We start from the raw sequence: 12,087 nt of genomic DNA on the forward strand, positions 1-12,087 counted from the left end.
TTCATTTGCAGTGGCTGGAGGCCCTGGCGCACCCATTCTCTCTATCTGCCTCTTTCTCTCTCTCTGTCTGTTGCTCTCAAATAAATAAAAATAAACAAAATAATTTAAAAAATAAAATAAAAATAAAAGTAAATACATAATGAAACTGAAGCATGGAGAGTGTAAAGAAATTGTAAGTAACAATTTGAAAATGGGATTTTCAAATAGCTTGAATAGAAGACAAATGACCTGACAGATTTAATAAATGCCCCCCAAAGAAATACAGTCTTCTTGGGGGTGGGTGTAGTGCAGTGGTGGACCATTTCCTAAGGCCCTAGTTTCAATCGCCAATACCCAATTTCACAAAAGATGTAACCTAAAGAGTCAAAATGAGAAAAAAGCATCCTTTTCCCAAAAACATGGATTGCTTTTCCTACATAGTAAGAAAATTTAACATCAATTATATATACCCCAAACATACTAACTAATACATATAAACTCTGACATATGCATAATATGTATTGAACAGTTATAAAGCTAGCCAGGTGTATATGCCTTTAATGCCAGCACTAAGAATACTGTGATAGAAGTAATGCAGTGAGTTTGAGGCCAGCCTGGACTACAAAGTGAGTTCCAGGACAGCCTGGGATAGAGTAAGACCCAGCCTCAGAAAAGCAAAACAAACATATTATAAAGCTACACAAGGGAATAGGATTTATAGGAAAATATATATACACATAATTAAGTGAAGTAGTTAATATATTTGAACTACTGATAGCTGATGTATATTCTAAATTTCAATAAAGTATGAAGCATCATTTAACTTGTACCATCTAGAAAAAAAATAAAAAATAAAAAAAAAACTGATCCATACAAAACACTGAAAGGTCAAAAGATATATAATTCTAAATGAGGGAGGAAGTAAGATGAGTTTTCTCATTGGTAGTCACTTTCTGACCACAAGGTAGAAAAAACTTGATAGCTAATGAAAATTCATAATTAATAACACTAAAAGTTTATGGAAGATATCATTAACATAAGTACAAGAGTTAGAAGAATATATCCAGATCACTAGCTAGAAAGAGGCCAAGAACATTCCATTTTATGTTATCCTCACTAGAATGTCATTTTCAGAGTTGTTCAAACATTAACTGTTTAGATATGGCCTTAAACGTTGAAGTATGCACCCTTATAAATCAGCTATTGTTGCAGTCAGGTTCACATTGCTGGCAGAAATCATCTGACCAAGAGCAGCTTTTGAGATAAAAAAAAAAAAAAGGAGGGGGGGTATTTTGACTTGGAGAGTCAAGGGAAAGCTCCATGATGGCAGGAGAACATGAAGGCATGAGCAAAGGGTGGACATCACCCCTTGTCAACATAAGGTGGACAATAGCAACAGGAGAGTGTGTCAAACGCTGGCAAGGGGAAAGTGGCTATAATACCCATAAGCCCACCTCCAGCAATATATTGCCTCCAAGAGGCGTTAATTCCCAAATATCCATCAGCTAGGAACCTAGCATTCAGAACACCCAAGTTTATGAAGGGCACCTGAATCAAACCACCACATTCCACCCCTGGCCCCCATAAACTGATAACCATACATGATGTAAAATGCAATGCATTCAGTCCAACCTTAAAAGTCCCCATAGTTTTTATAAATCTTAATGATGCTCAAACATTCCCATAATCCAAGATCTTTAACTAAGCCATAATACGCCCCCCCCAAAAAAAGCCCATCATGGCACAGAATAAAACAAAACACACCACAAAAGATAGCATTGGGCATAGCAAAGAAATATTCAACCAATACAAGATTTAAACAGGGAAAACATCAAACTATGTAGCTCCAAGTCCAACAACTCTAGTCAGTAACAAGTCTCCAAGTCTGACCATTCTAACCAGCAACAAGTCTCTGGAGTTCTAATTCCACCTCTACAGCTAGGCTACTCATAGTCCTAGAAAACTTCATCTGGGGCCAGCAGCTCTCCTTGGAAGCCATCTCTTGGTCCCGGCATCTCCACTGGGTCTACACTGCAACTCACAGTTCATCTTCATGGCCCATGGGGTCTCCATGCAGGCATCCCAGCAAACCTGCTTCACAATGCCCATGGTCATTTCCAAAACACAAGACCGGGTTGCAAATTCAATGACCCTCTCTTTCCTGCATTTCTTATACTCCATAATACCAGGCAGGGTGCCAATTTGTTAATCCAGTGGAGAATAAAGCAAACTTTGAAAAACAGGACACTCCTTGAGCATTCAGGCCCCTTCAAGAAAATCTACATTCTTTCTGTTGTCCCAGCGAAGGTGAGCTGGCCAAATCTCAATGGTTGTAATCTCTCAATTGCTGCTGAACAGGCAGAAGTTTCGGCCTAAAGATTTATTTTTTTTCTGTGCCATATTCCTCTGCTCTACACAATGCAAACCTGAGCAACTTCTCAGGACACTGACATGACAGCAAACTTCTCACACAAATTGCTTCTAGCCCAGTCCAGGCAAAGGTCTTTCTCACCCTCAGAAGCCAAATCTCACAGTCCATAGTTCTTACTACATTCAGGTCTTTCAACTCTGACCAGATTAGTTCATCAAGCTGTACGTATAGCACTGCAAGGCATCTCTTAAGCCAAGATTTCAAATTCATCCACGTTCCTCTTGAAAATTAGCTCCAAAAGGCCAAAGACATACAGTAAGGTGTCTAACAGCAAATGACACCACTCCTTGGTACCAACATTATTGTTACAGTCAGGTTCACATTGCTGGCAGAAATCACCCAAGCAAGAGCAGCTTTTTGGGGGAAAAATGATTTATTTTGGCTTACAAGCTCGAGGGGAAGTTCCATGATGGCAGGGAAAAACAATGGCATGAGCAGAGGGTGGACATCACGCCTTTGCCAACATAAGGTGTACAATAGCAACAGAAAAGTGTGTCAAACAATGGCAAGGGGAAAGTGGCTATAATACCCATAAGCCCACCCCCAACAATACACTGCCTCCAAGTGGTATTAATTCCCAAATCTCCATCAGCTTGGAACCTAGTATTCAGAACACCTAAGTTTATGGGGGAACACCTGAATCAAACAACCATACATGCCAATGATCAAAACATGTATTTCATCTCTACTTATTTTTAGAACATTACCATAGAAATAGTCCTTCAGGGAAAAAAATTGATTTCAACTACCTGTTAATTTCATGGTAACTAAATAAGTGGATGGCATAGCAATATGTGGATAGGATTAAGATTAAACTACTTAAGTATGTAATATTTCGAGCCGGGCATGGTGGCGCACGCCTTTAATCCCAGCACTCGGGAGGCAGAGGTAGGAGGATTGCCATGAGTTCAAGGTCACCCTGAGATGACAGAGTTAATTCCAGGGAGACCCTACCTCGAAAAACCAAAAAAAAAAAAAAAAGTATGTAATATTTCATTCATTGGGAAAATACACCCAAATATGACTTGAAATGTATAGTATCATAGTACATATTTCTTCAATGTTTATCATTCATTTACATATCCAAATAAAGTAGAAAGAGCTATTAATATGGCCTTTGGACTGGATTTCCCTCAGGGTACAAAGCCATACTGATATGGCCACTAATCTTTTCATTACTCTTTAGACAAAAATAGTTTTTATCACAGAACATCTTACTATGAATAAAGAACACTGAACAAAAGTGAAGTGCTGATTCTAGTCCCAATTATTCCACATAACTCCTGTGACCCTTGATTTTCTCATCTGAAAGTGAGGTTAATTTATCCACAAAAAAAGTTGTTGCTATTATCTGATACATTAAATTGCTTTTCAATTCTAAAACCTAAAATTAAGCATGAAAAATATATGGCTTTTTAATCTTGCATATCACTATAAAAATAAATTACAAGCATGTGCTGTGGTGTACACTTGTAATCCCAGTACACAAGAAACTGAAGCAGGAGGATCATGAGTTCAAGGCCAGCCTGGGCAAGAGAGACACGTCCTATGGCTCTTTCTCAATGAAAAAAATAAAATAACTGGGCTGTCAAGATGGACTAGCAATTAAGACGCTTGCCAATGAAGCCTAAGGACTCATGTTCACTTCTCCAGGTCCCACATAAACCAGACACACAGTGATGCAAGTATGCAAGATTGCACACAACAGGGTACATGTGACTGGAGTTCAGTTGCAGTTGCTAGATGCACTGGTGCACCAAATCATTCTCTCTCACTTGCTCTCTCTTTCTCTCTCACTCTTTTGCATAAAAAAGGCCAGTCTGTTGGGCTTGCTTCAAAAAAATAATAATAATGGTTATAGCATTCACTACCTTACCAAGGGTATATTTACCATTTTCTCTTCATATTCTGGGTCCATTTCTTTTCCTGATTTAGAAGTTTGAGCGGCAAGTTTGAGTTGAAATGGAGAAATGTTTTTCTAGAATTTCAAAGGAAATAAACATCATCATTAAATACCATTAAACTGGTGAATGTTCTCACTTGAAGAAACTGGAAAGCAAATAAATAACTGGATGAGTAAATCAATGTGAGACATGCATGTAGAGCAGGATAATAACACAGGACTTATGATTAATATTGTTTTGTAAACATGAGGTCCAACCAAAAAAATCTGAAAATCCAGAGATAAAATTAATTAGAATAACAAAGAAAGGTAATGCTTGATTGGGCTTTTTGGCCTGTTTTTAAAATGTAATCCATAAAAAGTGTGTAACCATAAAATAAGAGATTTAAGAATTGAAAAGGGGCTAATATTCAACCACAAACCAAAGAATTCAAGAGAAGTAAACAACCATTCTCCCAAACACTTCTTCATGCAATGGAAACAAGCCAGACTTTCAGGATTAAAAACTATGACTTCTGTTCCTGAAAATACACTTTTGGAATTTGTTTTCTTTATGAAATGAAATGTAATCAAATATATTAAAAGAACTTAATAGCAAAGCTTCAAACTGTTGACCTTATTTCCTCTAGAAGGAAAACCACTTCTACCAATTATGCTATAGAAATATTTTACACAAATAGGTTATCAAAGCTATCAACTATTAACCATTGGCATTACCAAAGTTGTAATTTAGTGGAAACTAGCATCAATCAGTAACCTAAAAGGCCAAAATGATCTAGGCAGTGGAGGGATGATATGTCACATATCTTCTACTTTATAAAGAGAACCTGGTGGGTTTCAAAACAAGAACATGCCATGCAGAGAATGGCCCCTTTCTTGAAAGACATCAAGAACTGCTATTTAAGTCCAATGCCTAGAATATTTGAGTTTTTACACAGATTTTTCAGGAACTGAAATAAAACACAAACTTTTTGTGAAAACAAAAGAAATTATGTCAGTTTTCTAAAGTCTTTTCTAACCCTGTTCCTAAAAAATTACAACATAATTCAGCAACAGAATGTAACCTTAAACATGAAAAAATAAGTTCACTAGCTAATGAATGTCTTCCAATGTTGGATGATATTTTTATTTTGAAGCAGTCCAAACTAACATTATGAAATTTGAGTCTGGCCAGGGTACTACCTGAAAGATTGATCAGCATGTTGATTTATAGCATTTCATTATGTATAGATCATCTGTGTGAGATGCTTTAAGTGTAACTCTGGGTGGATGGAAGCACAGACTAGGAGACACCCCCTCAAGCCCAAACTTTCAAAATGTCACATATACTATAAATCTCATTTTCAAAACACAAAATTTGTATATCAATGTCCACACCTTTATCTTAAAAGGCGAAATGTTGTTCACAACTTTCAACACAGCGAAAATTCTTCACTTCATGTTTGAAAATACTTGTGGGACATAAACTTTGCTTTAAGAAAATTAAATCTTAGGAAAATATTTTATTTATTTATTTTTTGCTTACCTCGTGGAAGAATAACTCCAAAAAATGCTAATTAAAATCCCTCATCTCTAGCAGTGCTATTAAAAGCTATGCATCATTAATTGACTTCAATAAAAAGTTCTTTTGGAGGCAGGGTCTCACTCTTGCCAAGGGTGACCTGGAACCGACTCTGTAGTCCATGTCAAGGCTGGCCTCAAACTCAGAGCGATCCTCCTACCTCAGCTCCCCAGGTTCTGGGATTAAAAGCATAAGCCACCACACCCAGCACATAACAAACTTTAAAATATCTGCTTGTTTGGTCTTCTCATTTCTGTACAGTATGCCTTCCAAAATGCATTTCTCATCTTTGAAAAACAGAAAATGGGATATTATAATGGAGTCCTTGTGTGCTTGATGAGGATGCAGCAGCACAAGATCACCAAAAACCCTGTCTCAAAGACCATGACCTTCCTCTTGACATTGTCCCTATCAAAAATACCATCTCGCCATTTCTGCAATGTTGTGATTCAACAACTGTCACTTCAACCCAGTTAAGTGGAAGATGCTGAGAACAAGTGCAAACATCCTTGAATAGGTGAAGCTTCGCAAACCCGTGCAGGAAGTCTCATCTGCCCTGTTCGGCATGGAAGCACTATCAATCAGAAACCTATTCACCCTTTTTTGTTGTTGTTGTTGTTGTTTGGTTTTATTTTTTTTTTCAAAGTAGTGTCTCACTCTAGCTCAGGCTGACCTGGAATTCACTATGGAGTCTCAAGGTGGCCTCGAACTCACAGCGATCCTCCTACGTCTGCCTCCTGAGGGCTGGGACTAAAGGTGTGCACCACCACGCCTGGCTCACCCTCTTATTTGACAAACAATTCTACATAAGTTGATAATCTGCTTCTGTGCACCCCAGAGAGTGAAAGTAACAGTAAATGGCATGGCAATGATCACTAAAAGGAGGCACACACGTGGGTACAAGGAAGGAGTGGTAGAAGCCCAGAATTACTACAGCAATGACTCTGATCCCTGTGGTTCACAACATTGCTATTTTTTTTTTTTTGGTGATTTACTGTAGTTTTAGATAATTTTATATCTAGGTCCTTTATGATCAACTCTTTCTGAGGAGAGTAGATGAGGTGCTATAAAGGCAAACAGCCTTGAGGAGACAGAAAAATTCTTTTAAAAAGCAACATAGTGGTAAAAGAATCTGAGGTGTGATTGTTTAAATGAGAAAACAACCTGTTGGATTACAACTGGCCTTGTGCCATTGTAAGAGTACAATAACTAATGTGCACTCCTAGAGTCAAGGCAGTAAAAAATATATTACTGAGAAATTGAAAATAAAAAGGATGCAGTGACAAAAGTAGTAGACATCCAGATACCCTGCCTTGTAGCACCTTTCCTCATCCTGAATGGGCAGGTAAGCAGCATCTGATGAGGTTCACGAATGCTCGCAGTTCATGAATGTTCAGGAATCAACACTGTGCTCACTGGATATTTTTATTGATTTTCCAGTCTTTTCAAAATTTGAAAAAAAAAAAAAAACCTTGTAAACTTTACTACCATGCCAAAAAAAAAGAATGTACCCTTTATATTTGCCCAACATAAGGACTAAAAAGCATCTAGACACATTTCTGAATTTCCCAATCAATTTATATTGATGCTTGGTATTTGGCCCAGCTTTAATCATCAGTATTGCCTTGCTGATCCAGGTATCACAGAGATCTCACAAATCCAGCATTTTGACAGTTGTCACTTGGCACTACAGTCATCTTTCTGCTTAGACCACCTTGTAACAGTAAAATATGTTAGATAAGTCACTGCTGAATTTGAAATGACTCTTCTTACTACAGGCAAAAGGTGTTCATGTTCCTCAAAAGCTTTTCATTTGCTCGCATAGGATCATATAAAGATTGAGACAAAGCCACTTGAGATCTCTAAAGGATAATTTTAATTACCCACCATTTTTTAAATTGTGACGTCTACTCGCGAATGAGGGGGGGAAATAGATCCATCCTGCAATTCTATTTTACATCAAAAACTTCTTATTCCTAGCCCCATTTTTAATCTCAAATTTTCTAAACGTTGCATAGTTTCATTTGCATGTCTGGGTCCATGTGAAATACACCTTATGAAGGTATATTTTCTGAATTTGGCTTTAATAGTTGTCTCAGTGATTGCTCGCATATGTTAGTAGCAATTCATCCTCGAGACTGTAGGATTTGGAAATATTAGAGAAAAGAAAAACCTGAGTCCAGGAGCCAGCAGCGCCCACTAGGAGAGGGAGGCGGAAGGCTGCAAGGCTGGGGGCCAGTTAGGGGACCATCTGGGTGGCCGCGGAGTGAAACACTATACGGTCAGGGGCGGGGCAGGAGAGGGAGAGGGTGCAGACGTTGGAAATTTTCCTAAGCCATCGTGCATGGTTCCTCGGTATGAGAACTGTAGGGTACAACGAGAAGAGATCATTTTCTCTACGTGACACCCCCTGCCACAGCAGGGGGGGCTAACGAACGAACAAGGGAAATTTTTATTTTGTGCAGTTCAAAAGCCCAACATTGGCAGTGAAGGGAATAAATGTCTTCCTATCATCCTCCACCTTCCCCCAGCTACCAGCACCTTGAAATTTAAATTTGATAAAATAAGCCCCCAGCCAAAACCCCTGGAAGCGCGACTGTGGGATTGAAGGGTCCAGATTTCCCAGGCAGAGGCCGACGGGAAAGCGGGGGGGAGGCGGGAGAGCCAGCGACGAGCGAGGGAGAGGCGGAGGCTCTTTCCTGCACGGCCCCATCCCCCACCCCGTTACCCCAGTTCCGGGAAGGTAGAGGGGACCTGGGGCTGGGGCCCGGGATAAAGACACCCCAGCACCCCGCGCCGCGCCCCGCCCCCGCCTTGCAGGCGGCCAGCAGGAAAGGGGGAGGGGAACGAATGCCAGCTCGTTCCGCCGCCCCCATCCCTGCAGAGATCCTGGGTACCTGTCGGCGCCGAAAGGTCAGGGTTTGGGCCCCTCAGAGGGGCCAGACATGGGATTTGCCCAACACACACGCATGCATGCACACGCACACACACACAGGCACGCACACACACACACACACACACGCGCGCGCGCGCACACACACGCACACCCTCACACACACACCTTTTCCTATTTACCTCCTTCTCTCCCTTCTCCGTGATCGCGGAGGCTTCGGTGGCCTCGGCGGCCGCTCCCTCCTCCTTCAAGGTAGACAGTCCGGGCTGCTCGTCCTCCACAACCACGATTGTGGCGGTCGCATCCGAGGCTGCCACGGTGGCTGCCACTGCGGCGGTGTCCGGCTCCATGGCGTTGGAGCGGGAAACGACTAGGGGGACAAGAAAGGGGGGGGATGAATCTCCTGGGCGGCAGCAGTGGCTGCACTGGAAAGAGCTAGATGGAGCAGGGGTGGGGAATACTAGCTTCCAACCCCTTCCCTCGCCCCCCCTTCTTTAAATAACCCTCAACCCTGCCCCACTTCCGTCCACCCACCCTACGTCATGGCCTCCCCCCTAGCCACCCCCCCTTCGCCCCCCCTCACCAATCCAGAGACTCCCCCTCCCCACCCAGAGCCCAGGCCTGCTCCACACAACCAACTGTTGCCTGAGTGTGGGGCGCACTCAGGGGTGAAGGACAAAATCTCAAGGCTTATGGCCCCCTAAAAAAATATCTCCATCCCCACATGCCCCCAACAGTGAGTCTGAGCTCCCCTTGCAGATTTGTATTTCCCTTCAATCTGCTTTTTGTACCTCCGCACCTCCGGGCGCGCTCCCTTTCTTGCACAAAGAACTTTTCCTCTGCTTATTCCTGTTCTGTACAAGGTCTTTTCCACCACTTGCAAAGCCCAGAACCTCTCTGGAGACTGCCCCTTTTGCAGGTCCCTAAAGGAATCTGATTGGTGGCGTGTTCCTATCTTCAAAAGAAAGATCAGAACTCTTTGAATCCCTTGAGGGCGGAAAGTCACTTATAAGGTACAACGTGACTCTCTCTCTCTCTCCCTCTCCCTCTCTCTCTCTCTCTCTCTTTCTTTCTCTCTTTAAGTTTACACTTTATTAGTTTAAGAGAAGGAAAGAGGAGATAATACGAACAGCTCCTTCCCATATGAAGGCAGAAGGTGATAAGGCACCTTATTATTATTATTAGGTTTTTTTTTTTTTTTTTGGAGATAGGATCTCGCTGACCTGGAATTCACTATGTAGTCTCAGGATGGCTTCAAACTCATGGCGATCCTCCTATCTCTGGAGTGCTGGGATTAAAGGTGGTCACCACCATGACTGGCCTCTTGGGTTTTCTGTATATATAGTTTTGTTTTCAACGCTGAGACATCTCAGGTGGCCAATGTGAAGCAGCACTTCTTTGCCTTCCCCACTTTGTATTAAAATTCATGGGGGACAAGATCAAAGTCCTCCCACAAATCTGGGGCAACATGTGATAAGTACCTAATATTGGTCATTAAATTAAATAGCTTTAATGGGAATGGGGATCATGTTCTATTCATGTTTTCATCTGTACTTCCTCAGAATCCAACACCAGTAAATATGCATGATCAATGATGTAAAAAGCATCTAGTGAAGGGTGCAACAGGATTCAAATATAATTAAATATTGCTTTTATGTCTCCTCATCACTTAATTTGATCAATAACGGAAAGATTTACATCCTATCCTTTATAATCCAGTCAACAGGAATGAAAGAGACCACAAAGCTTACAGGAAACAGTATACCAAACAACAACCACAAGACGTACATTTGCCAAAATGAAACAGCTACTTTCTATAGTAAGAGAAGTCATGATTAACTTCCATCAGCATACTTACTTAAATTAACAATTTAAGCCAGGTGTGGTGGCTCGCGCCTTTAGTCCCAGCCCTGGGGAGACAGAGCTAGGAGGATCACCATGAGTTCGAAGCCACCCTGAGACTACATAGTGAATTCCAGGTCAGCCTGGATAAGATTAAGACCCTACCTAGAAAAAATAAAATAAAATAAAATAAGGTATAAATTTTGTAAGTAGCAGGATAGCACACAACTGACCCCAAATATATTTCTTTTTCTTAGGGCTAATATCCTAAATTCTTTTTTGTTTTAATACCATGAAACCTTAACTTAGTGACATGATTTCGCTCTTAACTGATCATTTATGTGAAGAAATATCACATCCTGTCCATAGACTATGTCTTTGTTTTAAAGTCTTGCTCTGTAACCCAGACTGGCCTTCAACTTGCAGCAGTTCTTGTGCCTCAGCTTCCCATGTGCTGGGATCACAGTCATGAGTAATCACACCCTACTCAACAAACTAGTTGGAATAGAGAAAGATGAGGCACAGGACAAGACACTGGTGACGGAAGCGATGTGCCAATGGGAGAGGATAGAAGCTTGTGATGCCTTCTTCTGATTTTGCCTTCATGATAACTAGTTCCTCCCGCCCCAGTCCAGGGTCCATGTCTCCTGTCCTGGATATGCACTATCCAGTGGACATAGATAGGTAGGGTGCCTTGGTATAAAAACAGCTGCTATTTCTGGAGCATCAACTTGAGAATGCCATTAGCCATCCTACCCCTTTGCAACCACCTGTATAGTCTCCTTGGTCATGAAGGATTCTTTGGTGGACAAGCCGGAGGAGTGTTGAAGTATGATGCTGTGGTACATCCACATGACTCGGGAAAGGCATTCCAGACAGCAGCAGAGGATGTCTTTTTTTCATCATACTGTAGCCAAGAGAAGATACAATTCCCCTGCCATTGCCCAGGGCTTGCAAAGAGAAAGGATCAAGAAATATTCATTGTTGAATGTTTTGTTCCTGTTGGTAAGACTGCTTGTGACACCATTTCATTGTCAGTGCACAGTATTGCAGTTACACCAAGAATTACATGTACTTTTGTCAGGAAATATGGGGACATCTTTTTTTGTGGGAACATGGGTCACAAGAGAAGAATTTACACATTGGGTTTTGTTGGGGACAGAATATATTTGTACTTTGGCAGTTTTCCACATATGTATAATGCAATCCTTCCTTTGAAAGAAAACATGGATAAAAGGGCTACCACATATGTGAATTTGGCTGAAAAGCTCAATGTTAAATCAATAGATCATGCCACAAGATTCGTGTAAATATTGCCTTATGGTTTATGGTAACAGCTGCTATTTACAGAGTGTGTATGCTCCCTATTTGCAAATCAGCTTAAAATTCATGATGGTAGACTTTGTTCAACAAATAACCTCATATCTGATCCTTCTCAACACCTTGCTCTATCAGCTACTCAGTTAGCCTAGTCCATC

The 12,087-nt window shown here is 41.1% G+C and overlaps 1 protein-coding gene across 7 annotated transcripts in view; it reads right to left on the reverse strand.

The window, feature by feature from the left end:
- The window catches only part of Smarca1 (SWI/SNF related, matrix associated, actin dependent regulator of chromatin, subfamily a, member 1), an 88,063-nt gene extending 78,490 nt beyond the window's left edge, over positions 1 to 9,573 (reverse strand). For 4 of the 7 annotated variants that reach the window (XM_045140231.1, XM_045140229.1, XM_045140230.1 and 1 more), the window contains exons 1-2: positions 8,950 to 9,241; positions 4,287 to 4,388 (exon numbers count right to left, since the gene is read on the reverse strand). In XM_045140231.1, coding sequence (XP_044996166.1) covers positions 4,287 to 4,388; positions 8,950 to 9,117 — 270 coding nt within the window. In that variant the 5' untranslated portion in view covers positions 9,118 to 9,241. Of the gene's footprint in view, positions 1 to 4,286; positions 4,389 to 8,949; positions 9,242 to 9,558 lie in introns of those variants that run through there. The other 3 variants (XM_004653947.3, XR_006634602.1, XM_004653949.3) reach the window with 2 other exon arrangements.
- Positions 9,574 to 12,087: the final 2,514 nt, after the last annotated feature.

Source organism: Jaculus jaculus, chromosome X, assembly GCF_020740685.1.
Source record: "Jaculus jaculus isolate mJacJac1 chromosome X, mJacJac1.mat.Y.cur, whole genome shotgun sequence".
Lineage (NCBI taxonomy): Eukaryota > Metazoa > Chordata > Mammalia > Rodentia > Dipodidae > Jaculus > Jaculus jaculus.